This window comes from Perissodus microlepis, chromosome 15, assembly GCF_051167445.1.
Source record: "Perissodus microlepis isolate ML-2025 ecotype Zambia chromosome 15, ASM5116744v1, whole genome shotgun sequence".
In the NCBI taxonomy this organism is placed as follows: domain Eukaryota; kingdom Metazoa; phylum Chordata; class Actinopteri; order Cichliformes; family Cichlidae; genus Perissodus; species Perissodus microlepis.
In genome coordinates this window covers 3,324,699-3,347,451 of record NC_140475.1, presented here as the reverse complement: position 1 = coordinate 3,347,451, position 22,753 = coordinate 3,324,699, and the positions used below count along the sequence as shown (strand labels likewise).

At 40.5% G+C, this 22,753-nt stretch overlaps 1 protein-coding gene across 1 annotated transcript; it reads right to left on the bottom strand.

The window, feature by feature from the left end:
* Positions 1–1,947: 1,947 nt before the first annotated feature.
* selenoi (selenoprotein I) lies at positions 1,948–22,558 on the bottom strand. The gene is made up of 10 exons (XM_084952301.1): positions 22,341–22,558; positions 20,339–20,407; positions 19,824–19,932; positions 19,149–19,223; positions 7,762–8,024; positions 7,566–7,674; positions 7,429–7,477; positions 7,152–7,332; positions 5,470–5,649; positions 1,948–4,961 (listed from the first exon to the last, which is right to left on the bottom strand). The coding sequence occupies exons 1-10, from the start codon at positions 22,395–22,397 to the stop codon at positions 4,854–4,856; spliced, it is 1,200 nt and encodes a 399-aa protein (XP_084808427.1). The 5' UTR covers positions 22,398–22,558; the 3' UTR covers positions 1,948–4,853.
* Between the last annotated feature and the right edge of the window lie 195 nt (positions 22,559–22,753).

Here is a 22,753-nt window from a genome sequence, read left to right as displayed (position 1 = left end):
TAAAATGCCAACAGTTGTGTTACGTGTGAAGCTCGTTTTGTGGAGAACTGTGTGCTGAAACAATGCTTTTATAGTTCTCAACTGTCAGGTCCACTCTACGCAAGTAAAACTGCAACATCTGCTGAGCTACAGCGCCATCTGCTGGATGAGCTGCATAATGCACAAGGATGGGCCAGTTCCTACCTTTGATATTTCATCTCTGAGGCACGCACAGCACTAGAAATGTGCAATGAATTGAACTCACTTGAACAGCATAGCTCCCAGGTATTAACCAGAGGAAACTAGTGTATGTTTAATTGTTTTCCTTATTCCACTCAAAAATGTAATTGTGTTGCAGATTGTCTGAGTTCATTCGACCACAGTTTGACTGGAGAACAGCTGCAGACATGTTGAATTCATTGCATGGGCAAAACTCTGGATGATTTAATCCACATATTAGTTCATTCCACTTCTTAACTTTTATTTTCACTATTTTTCTTTCCACATGTGACTCAGCAGTGTAGCGATTTACACATCTGCCTGTCAAGGGACCGATCGCTGGTTTAATCCAAGGAGGAGATGCAGATTTCTTGGGCGTTGTGTCAAAAAGAGCATGTGGTATAAAAATCTGCCACGCATGTGCTGTGGCGACCCCTTGCGACAAAGGGAGCGACTAAAAGTAGCTTCTTCCGTTCGTGTAAATATGTTCAACAGTATATTCCATTTTAAAGCAATTTCATTATTTAAATGAGTGAAACTGAAATAAATGTGGTAAAATGCTCATTTTAATGTGGCGCAATAATGGAAGCATTTTTCTACAGCTGAGGTCTTGTTAGATTTTTATTTATATTTTCTTATTTTAGCATAAGACACTTGAATATCAGTAATTATCAATTTTAGTAGTGTATTTTTTTTTGTCAGATTAGATCTGTTGCAAAGGTCGAGTGCTTCCCATTTCTGATAATATATACTATGAGATGCAGCTATATTTCTCTAAAGTTACAATATATACTACTCTAAGTTGTGAAAATTGGAGTGTGTAGTTTGCCCTTAAAAAGTTCAGGGAACTGGACAACTGAAGCACTAAATGACTGCTACGCCTAAAAGGATATCTACAGCATCTGAAAGTCATGTCTTTAGGAAAACATGTCACTTTGTTCCACCATACAATACGTTCTGCAAAGACTGCGATTGCCGGTTCCTTCATTTGTCAGCATGACAATGATCCCAAACACGCTGCCAATGCACTAAAAGCATCTTGATAGAAAAACACACAGTGGAACATTGTGAGACATGGATTGGCCTCCACCAGAGCCCGGACCTCAGCATTACTGAAGCAGTGTGGGAGCATTTTGACAGAGAACAGACCAAAAGGCAGAAACGTCCAAAGAAGAGCTTTAAATGTCCTTCAAGAAGCCTGGAGAACTATTCCTGAATACTTAAACAAAAGACAAGAAGGCTCCACGAGAGAGCTCGACTGGTGAAGAAAAAAAAGCGCTCACACCAAATATTGAGTTCCAAGCTCATTAAAATTGTACAAAGTCTTTTTTTGCTTCAATAAATCATAGCAACTATTTCCATTTTCCTAACAAAATATAAAGAAATGACCGGTGGTCTGAGACTCTTGCACACTACTGTGTGCAAAGAGGATTGGCACATATATTAAAACAACAGTGTATGAGGTGCTGCTCAAATGTTAGATGGGTCAGCTGTAATATTCACTGCTTTTAACCAATCAAGAAATTTGCGCTGACACCCAAAAGCTTCAAAGACAACAGTCGGGATACTGTGGAAAGTTTCTCTGAATATTCTGCATGCAGCTAATAACATAGTGCTGTATGTAATCACAGCGCAGCACTCTTACTACATGAGGTGAGTGAATGCTGCTCTCTGCTACCCTCAGGAGGACACTTAAGAAATGACAGGCTTCCAAGCCCTGAAGTTCAAACCTCAGCCAACAGCAAAATGTTAAAGAAAATCTATTTTTATTTGTTTCCGTACAGTCCTTCTTCTACTGGTTAAGTACAACATCACAAGAAGCCACACTGAGGCTCTGGAGTGTTTGCCAGAGCAGCATTATACAACAGCTTGGTTCATCTGAGGGTGGGTGGTTAAGACTTACGTGGTGGTGAGTGAAGCTGAAGAACACAAATTGGATTCTAAAGAAACTAAGGAAGCAGCATGACAATTTTTTGTTTCCTTCTTTAAATAATAATAATTAAAAAAAATCCCAGATAACATTTTCTCTGATATGAATTCCCTGTTTGGATTGAGTTTGTAGTGTCTGCAACCTGGAGAGGAAATCCTACTGCTCCTTTCCACAGGATCCCAAAGAAAAGACCTGGAGGTGATCTCATCATCTGGTAAAGCAGCACAAATTTTAAAAAATTCCTACAATTGTTAAAAACAAACAAACAAAACCAACAAACCCCTTAACATCGACACATTTAAACACTGTTCCATAGACCATTTTGTGTTTTGTGCTGCTGACTGGCATCACACCCCATCACGAACTGTGAGACAGTCAACAATCCCACTTACAGTTAAAAAAAAAAAAAAAAAGGAAGAAGAAATAATATGTATTTACAGAGATATTCACACATACAGCGTATACACCCATACTTAAACAGACATGTACTCATGGAGCTGTACATACCCAGACAGTGCACAAACCCACCAGAGACACAGTTAGCTCACTGTGCCAGGCTTAAATCAGTCACAGTTGTTGCCATATTACTACAATCTACTTCATGAAGCGGGGCTCCATAAACATCATTTATTTTAAAAAAAAACCCAAAACTGTCCTATCAGTGTCAACTGTTATAATGCGATAATGACTGAAAACAGGTACTGCGAATCACAATCACCTACTTAGCTGTCCACGTTCCTCCCAGCCATACAGGGACACTAACTAGGTTGTGTTGTGGTCTCAGTGTTCAGTGATGCTCAGTAACAGTTTACGTACAGAACTTCTGCACAAGTGATAAAACTGCAGAGATGATACCAGCGTTGTTTATATATCCCCAGTGCATGTTACCTATGTATCCCTAAAATAAAGAAGACTGTATAAAGAGATGATGCTTACTATGACTGTAAATCGTATTCAGTCAGATAACTAACAAACTGTTCCTGAGCCCAGTCCAAGGTTTTCCTATAATTCTTATTCAGTGTTGAGTTTTGTCCTTTTATTTTCAGCTTACTGGTTCTTCCTGTCCCACCTTTCAATAAAGACTGAGGTACCCCAAGTAAACAAGAACTTTACATACATACATACTGGTTTTCTTCTGGTTTGGCTGGTTTTCAAAAACAGTGAAGCTCAAACTGGTGAAACTAACAACCTGAGCTGAACTACAACAAGCCTGCCCCTCTTCTCTCGGCATGCTTTGAAAACCAGTCTGATGAAAATCCAAGTACCGAGGCCATGACTGAATGGTTATCACACTGGATACATAGTTACAATCACAAGAGAGGAACAGTGTTTCACAGGACCGGAAAAAGCAACGAGAAGTTATCAGACACACTGCTGAGAAAAAACAAAAATAGAGGAGCTGACAGTATCTGTGCGAGGAGGGACCACGGAGCCAGGCGGTGCTGTGGAGTTCGCGGTGTCCCGTGCGACGACTTGTTCCCTCAGAGTGAGCCCGCTCCGTTAGCGGTTTTTGGACCCACTCTTCATTCAAGTGCTGCGCAACTTTACCACACACCATTGCCATAGCAACAGTTGAATCAACCCCCCCCCCCAAAAGACGTGATGTATGTTAAAAAATTTTAAAAACTACAACCAAAACACAGTTTTAAAAATGTTTAAAAAAAAGAAGACGAAAAGAACGAATCAGCATGAAGACACGACACCTCAGACAGTAGGTAGAGTTGGGAAGCCAGTGCTCAGACAGAGGTCAAAGTGGAAAGTTAGTAAAAGTCACCTGGGTTTGTTCTATAGTCAACTCTGTTCTAAGACAACAGCGCAGACAGTGAACTTCAGAGGGAAATTTGTACAATGTTTTACGGTTTCATTTAAGTTAGAAAAAAAGGATGCCAGAACCTTAAACACTGGACCCAGCTGTGGAGCCACATGTGGCCAGAGTTTGATGGTTTGGTCATGTTCAAGAACAACACTACTTGAGGCATTCCTGTTAATATAATAAAACTGAAATGGCATTTCCCCAAGGCATATGATACATTCATAATACTTTTAAGAGTACACGTGTGTGTGCGTGTTTGTGGCTGTGTCTATAATCAAATATCTGCCACAAAGTATTTATTCATCTGCATTAAAACAGAATAATGCATCTTCCTGTGTCAATTAGCTTGTACATCTATCTTTGTGAAGACCTCGGGAGTGAGGGGAATTTCTGCCTTTCTTCACTTTGAGTCGGAACTTAGAAGACAGGCTGTGTGAGGGTGGAGGCCTGGAGTAGAAACGTGTGCGGTTAAGGGTTAGGCATTGACTTGTTATGGACAATATAAGAAGGGGGCGGTCTGGGCACTGCGCTGGGACAATGAGGGCCCTCACGAAAGATAGCAGAACAAACGATGCGAGTGTTTATCTTTGCATGGCTCGTCTGGGCTCCTGTCCTCGCGACTGAAGCACATTTCCGTAGGAAACAATTGCACCTCATTGGCTCAACCAAGTTGGCCAATCATCAGTGACGGAAGCCAGAGCCCCTGGGCCCACCACACCGCTGACACCAGAGTTTGGTTGGTGGATAGGTTAGGGGAAGTGTGAGCGTGTGTGCTCAGAGTGACTGTGTTTTTGAAGACACTGGAAAAAGAAAACCCTAGTCCTTTCCACTTGCAGTGTTGTCATGGATGGAGGGGATGCAGTTTCCGCGGTGATGAAAGTGAAGTGTCGGTAAGCAGAGGAGGAGAGAAGCTTAAACCTCTGCTCCTTTCAAGCCGATTCGTTCCTCCTCCTGTCAGTCGCTGTTGGGCTTCTTGAGGGAGAAGGCAAAGATGCTGAAGTGGTTACTGAGCTGTTTTACCTAGCAACGAAAAAGGTAAAAACAGCAGTTAATTCAAATTCAAAGGCCTTCATATATTCTGTTTCAGTTCAGTTCTGTATTGAATGCAAAGTTTAGGAACACGAAAATCACTGGTCTCCTCAGGGTTCAGGTTTTGGGCCATTGCTCTTTAACATGCACATTTTCTCTCCAAGTTAAATCATATAGGACAGAAGCATGATTCATTACAGCTATACAGACCATGCAGTAAGATGTATTATGTATAAAATGGCTACATAAATGAAGACCTTTTCGAATTTGGTGTTTTAACGTCTATAAGTTTTGATCTAAATGAACACAATCACTGTTTTTGGGGGCTTTTTAAGTGTCTTCTTAGCCTCAGTTGGCTGCGTGTTACTGGCACTGCTGCAGTGCTGGTAATCAGGATAAAGGCAGAGCTACAGCAACAAACACATCTTTGTCTTTGGAACAGCTGCAGCCTCTTTGCACAGCAGGGAATCAAACATGTTCTTTGCATGTGTGCTCTTACCACAGACACGCCGTAGTGTATGTGCGCTAATACGACAGCAGCTGTCCACAAATAAAGCAGAAGCGTCTCGTTGGTGAAGACCCTGGTGATGGCTAACACCACCACCGCTGTCATGGGCAGTAACAGTATGCTCAGTGGCTGGCAGCGTGTGTTACTCATTTGACACACAATCAGCTTACACTGAAAGACAAAGACATTCACAAAAAACACGTGAAAAAGCATTAACTATGTACTTCATCAAAAGTAATATGTATGGCATGTTTTGATTTCCGAAAACATGATAGTACCGTTTGTTTTTTGATTTTCTAAAATAGATACTCGGTGAAGCATCTTACAGACCGACACCCTTCTATTTCTGAGGAATTCCATGAGGTCAGTAAAGCTACTGTTTCACCAACACTCAAGTATTAAACATAAATGTTAACCAGGCTGACATACACATTACTGTTAGCCTATATACTGTTTTAACAGTCACATTAGCCATCTGTTAAGTTATGGTTTAAGGCAACAGCTAGTAACTGTGGCTACTTGATAAAAGGATAACATTATTGTGGGAGTTAGGCAGCAAATGCTATTAGTCTTGCCCCTCTGTGAGGTTAACAGACAGCATTACTTAACAGAAAAACACAATCAGTGTCTAAAAAGTGTTGTGTTGCTCCTAAAGTCTCACACTGAAGTTGAAAAGTCTGAGTTGAAGTCCCCCAGCAACTAAACAGAAACAGTGGCAGTCCACCTTAACAACTCATTATAGAAAGAAAAATACGGTGCCAAGTATTGGCGGGCGATACATCGAATAAACTCGATGTATCTCAAGTTTTTCCACGTACGATGGTTAAAATGGCTTTATTGTAACCATCCAGTATAAGTTGCCATGGAAATATTAAGCTGTCTGAATGTAACTCACTCTAAATTTTCTTTTCTCCCACATGCTGCGAATGCATCATTAACCCCGCCCCCCCTCCAACCATTTTCTGGTTGGAGGGGGGCGCACTGCGCTGAGCATGCGTGTCTATATACCAGCAGATAAGGAAAAATATGGTGATAGCGGGAGGATGTTGAACATAATGCTGTAATTTGCAAAACATGCCGTAAAACTACTGCCGCAAAAGGTAGCAGTACCAAGAAAACTTTCCACCAGCTCAAAAGTCATCCACTGCAAAATTAAGACTGTTTTAAACTCTGCAATCTGAACCATACACCAAAGAAAACTTTAAATAAGCCAGCTGTGATACGAGCTACAACAACTATCGGCGAGAGAAACAGAAAAGCGGCACAGTAAGTCCGATTCCACCGGCTGGTTCGGGGGCACTGGGTTTCAAGACATATTGCGATGTATATTGTGTATCGCGATATAGCCGAAAAATATCATGAAATTACATTTTCCTCACATCACCCAGCCAAGTCACCAGAAGCACATGAAATAAACAGGACTGTAGCTGAATACATGTGCATGGACCAGGACTATTGTAATCTATCTTTGACAAGTTGAAAAAACACAAATGAAATCGAAATCTTTGGTATAGAAAATGGCATCAAGTATTTTCCTGGGTATCAGTACAGAGTTTGAAATTCTAGTGAGAAATTCTGACTGAGGAAACTACATTGCAGAGGTGAAGGAAAAAAACAACACAAAACATGTAACAAAAAAAAAAAAAAAAAAAAAAAAAAAATCACACACTTACCGTGACGTTGGCAAAAGCTGTCCCCACCATGAGGTAGAAGATCCTGGGCTGCAGCTCCAGGATGTTGGATGGAGAGTAGATCACCCAAATGGTGGACAGGACAAACAGAAGAAACGGAGAGAGGAAAGGCAGTAAACCTTCATACAGGCTGCTGTGCTTCAGTGTGTTATTCCTGTAACCCCTGCAAAAGCACCGTGGGAAAACAGTTAAGAACAGAATTAGCAAAGGCAAGAGAAAAAAGAAAATATGATCTAAAGCTGATATAAGTTGTGCTTACTTGAGGACATTGTAGAGGCTCATAGGTAAGGTCACAGTGAAGGAACAAGCTGGAAATCAGCAGAAATTAGTTTCAGTTTCACTGCTTTGGCTAATGAATGAACATATTCAGTAACTGAGCAATTAAACACAGCTCACCAATGATCATAAAGGTGAAGAGGTCTCTGTAGAGAAGGTGAAAAATAACTGGTTGGTACCAGGTTTCCACACCCACTGCAGCAGTAACCAAGTAAACAAGGGAGATTGTCTGCAAGGAGACAGGACACAAGACAGATGTTTAGAAGTCTAGTGTAGTGTCTCACACTGTCAATCATCCAAATGCCCAAAAACTTACCACTTGGCTGATATCATATCCCCAAGGCAGAAACAAGATGCCAGTGTTATATTTCTCCCAGTGGGACAGTATGAAGGAGAACAGCACCACCCACAGTATGTAATAAAGTGTGACCACACCGACACCACTCTCCGCACGCCCAAATATAGAGTATACAGTGGCCACAAAGAAGACACAGGCCCAGCTGTCCAGACCGTGGTCAAAAAGCTCCCCTAGCGGTGTGGAAGAGTTGGTGCGACGTGCCTGTTTGCCATCAACACCATCTATAAAAAGCACAGACAGACACAAATCAGCACATACAGTACAAGTTTATGGGGATATGTATATATGATGACATCTCTGCTCAGCTAAGGCTGAGCATAACTGGTCAAAGGGAGCAACATTCCTACTTCCCACTTCACTGTTACACCAACACAACTGGGCTTCATTCAGTTCACTCAGGAGCACAGCCTCATATGAAACATCACGGTTGCTTCACTTTAATGGTTCACAGAGTATGACGGAAGGATAGATGAGAAGGGATCAGTATAACTAACACCGATCATGTCAGTGGGAGAGCAACAGACAATTATAAAAAGATGATATTCACTTGTGTGAGCTGATATTTATCATAAACTGCAATGAGAAAGTCAAAACTGAAAGTATGCCCAGAGATAAGAGGCTTCGTTCATGTCTAAACGTTCACATTTAATGTTACACGCAGTGATTACTGAGGTCATCAGTCATTAGGGCTGTGCGATATGACCAAAATCTCATATCCCGATATTAAGACTAGAGATGGACCGATCCGATATTACGTATCGGTATCGGTCCGATACTGATGTAAATTACTGGATCGGATATCGGAGAAAAATAAAAAAAATGTAATCCGATCCATTAAATATCAAAAAAGCACCTCGCAAAACTTGCGACATGGCGTAACTCGGCTCATAACCATAGCACATCGCTGCAGTGCGGGTCACGTGATAGAGCGGCCGTGTGTATTTGTAGCCTCGCTAGCAATCCGGCATTTCATCTCCTTGGTATTATCAAAGATTTTGGGAGGGTGTCGGGCTATAAAATTAATTTAGACAAAAGTGTTCTTTTCCCCATTAATAAACAGGCGAGGAAACTTTCTTTCCGGGCCTATCCCTTTGCAATACATAAGGATAGATTCACATATTTAGGTGTTAATGTAACTAGTAAGTATAAAGATTTACTGGACTATAACTTTAAAGTTGCACTGGACAAAGCAAAATTAGATATGGAAAGGTGGGCATCGCTCCCCTTATCATTAGCAGGGAAGGTAAATTCTGTTAAAATGAATATAATGCCACGGCTCCTCTATTTATTTCAGACGATACCGATTTTCATTCCTAAATCATTTTTTAAGGAATTGAACAAATGTACGTCTGCCTTTATTTGGAAAAAAATAGTCCCCAGGATAAGAAGGGAGTTTCTTGAGAGACAGAAAGAAGAGGGAGGCCTGGCTCTGCCGAACTATATGCACTATTATTTTGCTGCTAATATACATAAGTTGTTATTTTGGGTTAAAGAGTTAGATGAGGATGAAACCCCAATATGGGTTCATATGGAAAGGTATGTCTCTAGCCCAGTGTCCCTGCGCTCCCTGGTCTGCGCTCCTCTACCCTTGAGCAAACATTTTTACACAAACAACCCGGTGGTATCTAATTCTTTGAAAATTTGGACTCAATTCAGATCACATTTTAAAAACAGAAACGCCCTCCTATCTGCTCCCATCTATGGAAATCACTTGTTTCCCCCAGCCCTCGGGGGAACAGCCTTTAGGGAATGGCATAGAGCTGGGGTGGAATGTGTCAAACATCTTTTTAAAAATGGTACTTTTATGTCTGCTGCTCAACTGGAAAAGGACTATGGAATCTCCTCCAAGACTAATTACTTTAGATATTTCCAGGTTCGGGACTTTGTGAAAAAGTCATTCAGCCCCTCCCTCGAGCTTCCACAAAGCGGATGGATAGACGAGCTGATGGACACAGATCCGACTGCTAAGGGGACAATCTCCATGCTATATGCAAATATTCAGAATGTGGCTTCCCCCTCCCTGGACAATGTAAGAAGGAAATGGGAGGAAGAATTGGGGCTGGACATTTCAGAGGTTGACTGGGGAGGGGCTGTAGATCTAGTACACTCTGCTTCTGTATGTGTAAGACACGGATTGATACAGGGAGTGCAGAATTATTAGGCAAATGAGTATTTTGTCCACATCATCCTCTTCATGCATGTTGTCTTACTCCGAGCTGTATAGGCTCGAAAGCCTACTACCAATTAAGCATATTAGGTGATGTGCATCTCTGTAATGAGAAGGGGTGTGGTCTAATGACATCAACACCCTATATCAGGTGTGCATAATTATTAGGCAACTTCCTTTCCTTTGGCAAAATGGGTCAAAAGAAGGACTTGACAGGCTCAGAAAAGTCAAAAATAGTGAGATATCTTGCAGAGGGATGCAGCAGTCTCAAAATTGCAAAGCTTCTGAAGCGTGATCATCGAACAATCAAGCGTTTCATTCAAAATAGTCAACAGGGTCGCAAGAAGCGTGTGGAAAAACCAAGGCGCAAAATAACTGCCCATGAACTGAGAAAAGTCAAGCGTGCAGCTGCCAAGATGCCACTTGCCACCAGTTTGGCCATATTTCAGAGCTGCAACATCACTGGAGTGCCCAAAAGCACAAGGTGTGCAATACTCAGAGACATGGCCAAGGTAAGAAAGGCTGAAAGACGACCACCACTGAACAAGACACACAAGCTGAAACGTCAAGACTGGGCCAAGAAATATCTCAAGACTGATTTTTCTAAGGTTTTATGGACTGATGAAATGAGAGTGAGTCTTGATGGGCCAGATGGATGGGCCCGTGGCTGGATTGGTAAAGGGCAGAGAGCTCCAGTCCGACTCAGACGCCAGCAAGGTGGAGGTGGAGTACTGGTTTGGGCTGGTATCATCAAAGATGAGCTTGTGGGGCCTTTTCGGGTTGAGGATGGAGTCAAGCTCAACTCCCAGTCCTACTGCCAGTTTCTGGAAGACACCTTCTTCAAGCAGTGGTACAGGAAGAAGTCTGCATCCTTCAAGAAAAACATGATTTTCATGCAGGACAATGCTCCATCACACGCGTCCAAGTACTCCACAGCGTGGCTGGCAAGAAAGGGTATAAAAGAAGAAAAACTAATGACATGGCCTCCTTGTTCACCTGATCTGAACCCCATTGAGAACCTGTGGTCCATCATCAAATGTGAGATTTACAAGGAGGGAAAACAGTACACCTCTCTGAACAGTGTCTGGGAGGCTGTGGTTGCTGCTGCACGCAATGTTGATGGTGAACAGATCAAAACACTGACAGAATCCATGGATGGCAGGCTTTTGAGTGTCCTTGCAAAGAAAGGTGGCTATATTGGTCGCTGATTTGTTTTTGTTTTGTTTTTGAATGTCAGAAATGTATATTTGTGAATGTGGAGATGTTATATTGGTTTCACTGGTAAAAATAAATGATTGAAATGGGTATATATTTGTTTTTTGTTAAGTTGCCTAATAATTATGCACAGTAATAGTCACCTGCACACACAGATATCCCCCTAAAATAGCTAAAACTAAAAACAAACTAAAAACTACTTCCAAAAACATTCAGCTTTGATATTAATGAGTTTTTTGGGTTCATTGAGAACATTGTTGTTGTTGTTCAATAATAAAATTATTCCTCAAAAATACAACTTGCCTAATAATTCTGCACTCCCTGTACAGTTCAAGGTGTTACACAGACTCCACTTGTCAAGGGAGAAACTGGCAAGAATGTACCAGGGGGCCGATCCGACCTGCCCCAGATGTAAACAGGTGCCAGCCAACTTATGCCACATGTTCTGGTCTTGTTCCAGGCTGAAAGACTTTTGGGCTAACATCTTTCGAACATTCTCATTCATTTATAATAAAGATATGGAACCAATGCCTCTGACAGCCATCTTTGGTGTGGCACCGAGGGAAACTCAACTAACAGCCTCTCAGAGGAAGGCAATAGCATTCACCTCATTGTTGGCTAGGAGATTGATTCTATTCAACTGGATAAAGGCAACACCGCCATCCCATAAACGCTGGGTGGAAGAGGTGATGGCACACCTCAAATTAGAACATCTCAGATTTACTATACAGGGCAACACCAAGAAATTCTTTAAGGTCTGGCAGCCTTTCATTTCCTATTTTGAAGATGAGTTTCCGTCTACTCCATAACTGGCAACTCCCCCCCCCCCCCCCCCCTTTTTTTCCCTTTTTTTTTTTCTTTTCTTCTCTGTCTGGGTATAGTTTTTCTGTATGAATGATATGCTTTCTGAAAACTCAATAAAAACACTTTGATTATTCATCTCCGAGGAAGTTACCCCAGAGAGAAGTAAAGCAAGTGTGTAAGTTCATCTCTGAATGTTTGTAAAGCATTCCCGCGTTAAGCTTAACAACAGATATATGGAGTGACCGCCTCTCTCTCTCCCTCTTCTGCTGCTACTTCAATCATGAAACTGCTTAATGATCAGCTGATCGGCTTTTCTGTCGCGAGTCCGTCTCTCTTGTTTTTCTTTTATTGCTCCCTTCGCGCCAGAAAGAGGAAACCAGCGGCTGAACAACAGCAGCACGTTTAAGCTTGATAAGCTGTTGTTAGAATTTATTTAATATTACTTTCTACACCAGGATCCTTTTCTACGTAGCTGACGGCTGGTAACTGTGCAGGGCGGATCTAGCAAAGTTTAGCCAGGGGGGCCGATAGGGCATGAACAGGAAGAAGGGGGCACAAAGACAGACTTTTCTTTCTTATTCTCATTTAAAATGTCTAGCTTTTAATAAATAATTATCCGAATCTTACACCCAAAGTTTTTAATCTGATGTAAAATGTATAGAAGTCCATTACTGTATATAGTAACTATTAAGTCTAATATACCCTAGTAAGCTATAGTACTTTTTCCTTTGGGAAGGTACCATCTGTGCAGTCTGCAATTTTGTTGAAGAAAGGTGTTGAATCTATTTGATTATTCTTGAAAAATAACTGATTTCTGTGTATTTTTTTTTTTTTTTTTTTTTTTCTTTTCACACTGCATCAAATTATAGTTGATTACGTCAATTAAGCATCATGAGGTGGAGGGTGGGAGGTGGTTCCCTATTTTATTTTATTTTATTTTTTTTGCTGGGAGTTTGCAACCCTATTAGTTTGGTTGCTTAATATTTCTGCTAAGTACTCTTTAAAATACCAGAATAGGGAGGATGGAGTAGGTTTAAGTTTATTAGATTGATCAGTTTTGCTGAACTATGAAATATTTTGGGTGCAGTGTATTTTTTGCATACAGGTATAACAGAATAGCTTTAGTGGGGTTTTTTTTGTTTTATTGATTAAAAAATACACTATATCGGATTCATATCGGTATCGGCAGATATCCAAATTTATGATATCGGTATCGGACATAAAAAAGTGGTATCGTGCCATCTCTAATTAAGACATCTATCGTCCAATAACGATATAAATCACAAAAATGTAACATTTTCTGGAAATTCTGTGAATCTCGGGCAGCCCGACTTGCGGGAAGTGTTTCCAGCTGGGTGTCGTGTAGCTGGAGTCGAGTGTTTTAACCGATGCATGAAACGATACATTTTTAGACATAAGTTGTAACGGCCGCCGTTTTCTTTGTGAGTATTTATTACATGGCGTGCTGCGGGGAAAAGCCTGTTCTAACATTTGAGTCTAAGGTTTATTTTTTAGCACCTGACGGCTCTTTTTTTGCTTCTCATCCATAAATACTCTGCATCTTTCACGTGATTCAGTTTATTTTGAAAAGTCTCAACAGGATCTTGAGCTTTATTGTGAAAGGTTTATGTGGAAAATAAACAAGCGGACACGCGATGGTTTTACCGTCGTTGTTGCGAACGACGACCCACAAAAACAGGCGCTTGTCCGTCCGTAGTGTGGTTATATTAAATATAAGAGAAAGAGAGAACTTTAAGAAATTAATATAACCACTACAGTGACCATCAAAACGATGAAAAATATTGCCGTAAACAGTTTATTTTGTGACACCACGAAACAAACGATAGCGTAAAATGAAACGATAGATGTTTTTATATCGTCATCCGATATATATCGTTATATCGAACAGCCCTATCAGTCATTCACTAATGGTGTTCAGGACAAACAGAAGAAAAGGAGAGAGGATTCAACTCTAACCTAACTCTGCAGTCCAGCAGGAATGGCTTGTGTTTCAGGATGCTGCAGTGTGACCCTTCTCTACAGTCAGGGAATGAAGCTGCTTCAAAGTGTGAGATTATTATATTATCTTATATAGACCCCTAATTAAAGATTGTGAAATCATTATGTAGTTTTAGTTTGCATTATTCTCCTGAAGAGGTGATAACTATTACAGTTATTAAACTGATTTGTATTACATTAGACTGCTCATTTATTGTGAATGAATGATATTGTTTTATGATGCATTAGGGATGCACGATTAATCGTTAGAAAATCGCGATCTCAATTCATACTTATGTTCGATCTCATTTCCAAATGACAACGATTAAAAAAAAAAAAAAAAGACGACAACGATTGTACCGCATTTTGATCCGGGACGTAATCTGCATGAAAACAAGCGCTCACTCTTCCTGCTCAACAAATGACAAGGGCGGAGCCTTATACCACGTGATACAGAAGCTGGCTGCTAAAATTGGCAGGGAAAAAACAACGGAGAGCACGTCAGGGATGACGAGAAAGTGACTGGAGAAAATCCGTCCCGGTCAACCACCCAAACATCAATAACGGGAACCTTATACAGCGCTTCCCTATACCCGTCGAACTCCCGCAGGCACAAAGAAATTACGGAGGCTATCACTTATCACCTGACCAAAGATATGGCTCCCATCAACACTGTGCAAAACGAGGGATTTAGGAAAATGATCAACACCCTAGACAAACGCTACACAATGCCGTCCCGCAACTATTTTTCTATTGTTGCACTACCTGCTCTATACACGCAGTGTCGAGCAACGGTGGAGACGGAATTTCAAGCAGTACAACATTTTGCGGCAATGACAAAATGTGAGACATTGGTTGTTTTTATGTTTATTTATTGTTTTTATGTTCAGTCTCAACTGTTACGAAGTTGATGTGCAGTTAATAAGTGCAATAAATATTTATACTGGAAAAGAAAATCGTGAGAGAATCGTGATCTCAATTCTAAGCAAAAAAAAATCGTGACTCTCATTTTATGCAAAATCGTGCAGCCCTATGATGCATTATACTGCTGAGTTATAAGAAATACTGTTTTCAGAGAGCCATCACCTTATTTGTCTGATTAGAAAAGAACAGAACATACTGCACAGGAAGCCAAGGTCATAACTTAGGCTCACTGAGAGAGAGAAAGAATGTGAATGTTTAGGTTTTATGACTAGGTGGGGGGGCTGAAGCTATAAGAATCTGAGGAACGCTCAGACACTTCCAGATCAGGTGGACACCTTCCCGCGCTCATCTCCCCTCTGGATGGTTTAGGCAGATAAAGTGTTGAAAATGTATGGAATAAAAGATTGTTGATTGAGCATTTATACACTGAGTATTGTCCTTCCTTCAGCCCAAAGATCAAACAGAATTTGGAGAATTTAACAAAAGCCAATTACAGCGGTCCCTCATTTATCGCGGTACTTACGTTCTAAAAATAACCCACGAAACCAGTCTTACTTGTTATCATCTATCGTCCACCTGGGCCTTACACAGAGTTTCTGTCTGATTTCTCAGACTTTATATCTAATTTAGTTCTGAGCTCAAATAAAATAATTATTGTGGGTGATTTTAACATCCATGTAGATGCTAAAAATGACAGCCTCAACATGGCATTTAGTCTGTTATTAGACTCAATTGGCTTCTCTCAAAATGTAAAAGAACCCACCCACCACTTTAATCACACTCTAGATCTTGTTTTAACATATGGCATAGAAACTGAACATTTAACAGTGTTTCCTGAAAACCCTCTCCTGTCTGATCATTTCCTGATAACATTTACATTTACAATAACAATTTACATTTACATAACAATAATTACAATAGTAATGACTTCATGAACTTCTTCACAAATAAAATTTTTATCATTAGAGAAAAAATTACCAGTAATCATCCCACAGATGTAATATTATCTACAGCTACTCTTAGTACCATTGATGTTAAGTTAGACTCTTTTTCTCCAATTGATCTTTCTGAGTTAACTTCAATAATTACTTCCTCCAAACCATCAACGTGTCTTTTAGACCCCATTCCTACAAAACTGCTCAAAGAAGTCCTGCCATTGATTAATTCTTCGATCTTAAATATGATCAACCTATCTCTAATGGTCGGCTATGTACCACAGGCCTTCAAGCTGGCTGTGGTTAAACCTTTACTCAAAAAGCCATCTCTAGACCCAGCAGTCTTAGCTAATTATAGGCCAATCTCCAACCTTCCTTTCATATCAAAAATCCTTGAAAGAGTAGTTGTCAAACAGCTAACAGATCATCTGCAGAGGAATGGTTTATTTGAAGAGTTTCAGTCAGGTTTCAGAGCTCATCACAGCACAGAAACAGCTTTAGTGAAGGTTACAAATGATCTTCTTATGGCCTCTGACAGTGGACTCATCTCTGTGCTTGTCCTGCTAGACCTCAGTGCAGCGTTCGATACTGTCGACCATAATATCCTATTAGAGCGATTAGAACATGCTGTAGGTATTACAGGTACTGCACTGCAGTGGTTTGTATCATATCTATCTAATAGACTCCAATTTGTGCATGTAAATGGAGAGTCCTCTTCACACACTGAGGTTAATTATGGAGTTCCACAGGGTTCAGTGCTAGGACCAATTCTGTTTACATTATACATGCTTCCCTTAGGCAGCATCATTAGAAGACATAGCATACATTTTCACTGCTATGCAGATGACACCCAGCTCTATCTGTCCATGAAGCCAGATAACACACACCAATTAGTTAAACTGCAGGAATGTCTTAAAGACATAAAGACCTGGATGGCCGCTAACTTTCTGCTTCTTAATTCAGATAAAACTGAGGTTATTGTACTCGGCCCTGAAAATCTTAGAAATATGGTATCTAACCAGATTCATACTCTGGATGGCATTACCTTGGCCTCCAGTAACGCTGTGAGGAACCTTGGAGTCATTTTTGACCAGGACATGTCCTTCAACGCACATATTAAACAAATATGTAAGACTGCTTTCTTCCATTTGCGCAACATCTCTAAAATTAGAAATATCCTGTCTCAGAGTGACGCTGAAAAACTAGTTCATGCATTTATTACTTCCAGGCTGGACTACTGTAATTCATTATTATCAGGATGTCCAAAAAACTCACTGAAAAGCCTTCAGCTAATCCAAAATGCTGCAGCAAGAGTACTGACAGGGACTAGAAGGAGAGAGCATATTTCTCCTGTTTTGGCTTCCCTTCATTGGCTTCCTGTTAAATCCAGAATTGAATTCAAAATCCTGCTCCTCACATACGAGGTCTTAAATAATCAGGCCCCATCTTATCTTAATGACCTTGTAGTACCATATCACCCTATTAGAGCACTTCGCTCTCGCTCTGCAGGCCTACTTGTTGTTCCTAGAGTATTTAAAAGTAGAATGGGAGGCAGAGCCTTCAGTTTTCAGGCCCCTCTTCTGTGGAACCAGCTTCCAGTTTGGATTCGGGAGACAGACACTATCTCTACTTTTAAGATTAGGCTTAAAACTTTCCTTTTTGCTAAAGCATATAGTTAGGGCTGGACCAGGTGACCCTGAATCCTCCCTTAGTTATGCTGCAATAGACGTAGGCTGCCGGGGGATTCCCATGATGCATTGAGTTTTTCCTTTCCAGTCACCTTTCTCACTCACTATGTATTAATAGACCTCTCTGCATTGAATCATATCTGTTATTAACCTCTGTCTCTCTTCCGCAGCATGTCTTTTATCCTGTCTTCCTTCTCTCACCCCAACCGGTCGCAGCAGATGGCCGCCCCTCCCTGAGCCTGGTTCTGCCGGAGGTTTCTTCCTGTTAAAAGGGAGTTTTTCCTTCCCACTGTCGCCAAAGTGCTTGCTCATAGGGGGTCATATGATTGTTGGGTTTTTCTCTGTATCTATGAAGCGCCTTGAGGCGACTTTTGTTGTGATTTGGCGCTATATAAATAAAATTGAATTGAATTGAAAATTGAATTGAAACGAAGTAGCTAACTTTATTTTTTTACAATTATTATAGATGTTTTATGCCTGTAAAACCCCTCACTACACACTTTCTACACTTTTCTCCGACAGGCATGAACATTTTCCCACTTTTCTTTATGGTTTAAACACTCTAAAAGTTCAAACCTTCGTAGAAAAATAAGTCCAGTATTACAGAATAACACCAAAGGCACCCGTGATTGCCTTTGACGGTGCGAAACGTTTCATCGACATTTTTTTGTTTGTTGGAGAAAACTTACAAACATACAGTACAGCACTTCAGAGTCACACCGCTAGCGATCAAAGATTTAGATAAATTTGACAAGCTGAACGCATTCTGTACTGTACAAGAGACACGGCACGAGATTGATTGACAATGGTCTACAGCCAATCAGAACACATTACACAATGCGCTGTTTAAAAAAAATTTTTTTTAAAGCATGCAAAATTGCACACACAAAAAATCAGCAAAACAGCAAGACTGTGAAAGGTGAACCGCATTATAGCGAGGGACCACTGTACTTATGTTATAGCTATTAAGTGGGCAGCCATATGTACTGAAATCCATTTCCCCAATGACATTTTCCAGCCTGGATTTCCCCCACCTTGCTACTTGTCAGAAGATACGTCTCTTTTTTGAAGCCTTGACAACCACACGTCATACTGAATATCAGACAACAATTTTATTTCAAATATGCTTTCCTTCAAGTTTTTTTTTTTTTTAAATAAAATGTATAGATATCAGAATTGGGAGTGCAATATATTTACTCTTATAATGTTGTTGCAATGGTGGTTGGTCCCTTATATTTCATACACATACCTCCAGGATGTCATGCATAGCTTTAGACAGACAAGTGCAACTTTATCTGATTCAAGTTACAAATAGTCTGATAACTTTTATGATTTCAGTTAGAGATACTTCTAAAAAATGAAAATGTAATGCTATGAGATGTAACATGAGTGCATATAAACAATCCAATTATAGCAAAAACAGAAAAACAGGTGTCTGCGTGCCTCATTCTATAAACTAAACATCCGAAACAAAAACAGAATAGGGGCCTTTAAGCTTTCGAGAGGCACTGCACTTCCCTGTGAGTTTCTCTACTTCCCATGAGTAAGAAGGGAAAAAAAATGTACAATAAAAATAAAAACAAGCCACATGGAGTTGCAGAGGTCAGAACTCACCAAGTGTATAGGCTAAGAAGTTGAAGATCCCTGCTGCAACCCAGACCCAACTAGGCACGTGTTGGTATCCTGCAGCTGAGAAACAAACATTGTGAGTATATGGCACGACACATGGAGATCATGAAAAACTTAGACTAGAGTAATTTTCCACATTACTGATTCCACTCATTAGACCAATGTTATCCAATCTAAAAAAGTCAATATTTTAGGACAACTGTTAATATGTGTGCACTGTTTGGATTAGCTATTCCTGTAAGAGCTCAGTACTGACAGAAAAAAATCCTGACTGGCCCTCATATTGACTGTAGGTCAGCCTTTTGTCCATGAGTGTTTCATTTATGTGTGTATAAGGTAACCACTTAGACTGGACAGCAGACATGCCAGAGCAAAGTATCTTATTTGCAATACAGAGATGTAGGCTGGGCATGTTAACATGAACAGCTCCCTGGGTGTTGTTGCCTGTGTGAATGACGTAACGAGTTAGTGATTACCATGAGCCACTATAGGCAGTCGATCGCTGGACTTTGCCTTCCATAAACAAACTTGCACATGTCTGAATCTCTCTTCCTACTCTAGACAACAGCGATGGATTCAACCCACGTCTAGTCTGTTTGAGGGAAAACAAACTGAGCAACCCTCCCCAGTTTAAGAAAAAAGAAAAAGTGAATGACCTACAAGATGCATTGAAGTCAAAGTCGTAGAAGGCCAACATGAGGAAGTTCAACACAAGGAACATAAAGCCTGTAAATGTAATGAGGTTTGGTGCCAACCATGTGGGTAGAAACTGTTGAGAAAAGAGTGAGAAAAAAAAAAAAAAAACGGCTGTGAGAACAACAATTCATGATCATGGCACTCAGCTCTCACACACAGTTTTCTCATCATAGTAATGGCATATTGAATAACTGGAATTTAATTAGTACTGCTGAATAGAAGATTTATGTATATTAATATGAACCTTTTCAAATGACTGTCTGGTTAAATGACAGCATTAAAAACAACAACAACAAAAAATCCTCCCAAATCTAAAACAAACCATTACAATCAGTGATTGATGTGTTCTGACACTGGCAGAAAAATGCGCGCTGGTAATGCATCAGGTCGTCTCGCTACTGTATCACAGCACACGGCTGGAAATCTCATTAATGATGTAGCCTGCAACTGACACATTAAGCTGGACGGGTCTTCCTCACCTTCACAACAAGGTTCCAGAAAGGATGCATGACGTAGATGGACAGGGGATTCGAGTCCACTGCGCTGTACTGCAAAGAGGCACAGAGGTGTGATCACAAACAGGTCTTTAATTCTGTATTTCATTGCAGATAAAGCAAAGCAACTGCCTTGTTAACTGGACCGTCTTGGTACTAAATAAGAATAAAACTGATTGCAGTGTGCACCTTTATCCATTGTAGGACCCAATGTAAAAGCTATATTGCATTGGACTGTGTGTTTTATTTTGGTAGGCTTTCCTATTATGAGTAAATATTGACTCTTTGATATCAATCCTTTGGCACACCCATCTCCTGCGATAGACTTTGATCGCACTGTCACTCCTGGGTGGGATCTTCATTTTTAGGGGACTACACAAAACTATTGTTTTTTTGTTTTGCTTTGTTTTTGTTAAATACACTGTTCTTACAAAAGCTGGGCTCCCCAGTCTTCACTTTCCAAGTTCACTGTGAATACAGTGCAGCACTTAATACTGCAACAGGCTAATTTTACTACACAGTGCTCTCACTCAAGCCTACACAATGATTTATCTAACCTAATATGAAAATGTTTATCTACTGCTGCAATACTGACAGCGTGTTCACTGTAGATAATGATGATTATAATATGTAATGAAATAGGTTGTTTGTGTAATCACCTGTGTGATTATTTATAACCACACATGGAAAAACAGGCACTATAATCATAGTCTGTGTGCATTAACAGATACGCAAGTATGTCACTTTCACACCAACTAAGGTGGCCCTGCAGTCTGTGACCTGTTACAAAGGAATGTGAGAAGTGGAGTGACAGAAAAAAAAGTGAACTGATCAGCTGAGCAATCTCCACGCTCTTGTGTTCTTCCCACTTAAAGCTCATCTATATGCATCTTTATTCCCCTTTTGAGAAAGCAACCTCTGTTTTCAAGGAGAGTCACAATCCCCTCATTTGCTCTCATTTGTCCTTCTCTGCTGTCTGCTAGAAACCAGTGCTTGGGTTACGGCTGCTATTAGACAGAGGAAGCCACTTACAAGGAAAAAAACTGGGAAAAAATGGTTTCTTGTGACAATCAGAGATATATGACGACTCTTGCTTTTGCTGCTGTGTGAAGCAGTAAAAGCACGAGGTATTAGGAAGGAGCCCGAGTACCCACACTAGGGTTTTAAAGGAAGAAGAAACTTGACTGAAATAATGCAAAATATATAGAAAAAGTTGTAATGTTATAGCACATGTTAAAGAAATGAAGATATTCAAAGATCAACTTACTTCTTAAAATACTCCATGACTTCCATGCCCTTACAGATGAGCGCACTGGTAATAGCCCAGTGAAGCGCATCCTTATGGGAATTAACTAACAACAAAAATGCTATTAGTTGGAAAACACAAAGTGTGATTCCGTTCAAAACCCATCAAAAGACAATGTTGCACACCCCAGAATTTTTTACAATTGTATTTAGACGTTTTTAATGTGCTTCTTTGTTTCTCATATCCTACTGGATCCAATTCAATGGTTTCCTCTCCACGCTACCATTACAGGTGTTCGTTAGCAGTTTTATTCCTTACAGTAGCTGAAATAAAAAATAATAATAATAACAGCTGGAGTCCAATAAAAAGGAAATAGATAAAGTCTCTGTGGTGTCAAAGCAAAGAAGCCTCCATTCAAATACAACATAAGCAGAGAGGAGTCGCTAGCTGTTAGCGCATATGCACCAAATGTAAAGTAAAACACAGAAAATACAGACACTTCCGAGCAAACTTTTCAAACCAAAAACGCACCATTGGTGAATATGAGATGAGCTACTTTGCGGCTTTTATTTTCAACAGGAAAAATGGCAAACATCCGGTATCGTTCCGTAAACTCTGAGTACCTTTACACATTTTTCAGGGGAAGCACCCTGCAGATCGTGACAACTAGCTGCTAAACGCACAGAACCTGTCCGCTCAGCGGCTAGCTGCTAGCATGCCATTGTAACCTATAAATCGTACCTTATATTTGTCGAAGCCCGCAAGCTGCTCCTGAGTGACATATTCGTAAAGAGCCATGGCGGTAGGGTCTGGCTCAAAGACGAGATAACTAAATATCTCTTCCTTTGGAAATGCAAATCTCCAATGTTAGCTGCCGTGTTCAAGTACCATCTAGCTTGGCCGCCTTCGTTTACGCCGGGTGAGGCGATGTCGAACCATAGGAGCCACTCCTACGGAGCGCAACCCCCTTCCCGGTTAAAGGTAACCGTAGCTCACTACCGCCACGCAGGCCTGGAGGACCCTGAAAAAATAAACCACACAAAATTCCATGAATTTCTGTTGACTAGGTCACTCTTCCACTATGGTATGGTGATTGTGGTCTCACCTGATAAAAAGAATGCTAAAATAACTTTTAAAGTGCCGGAAACAGTTTT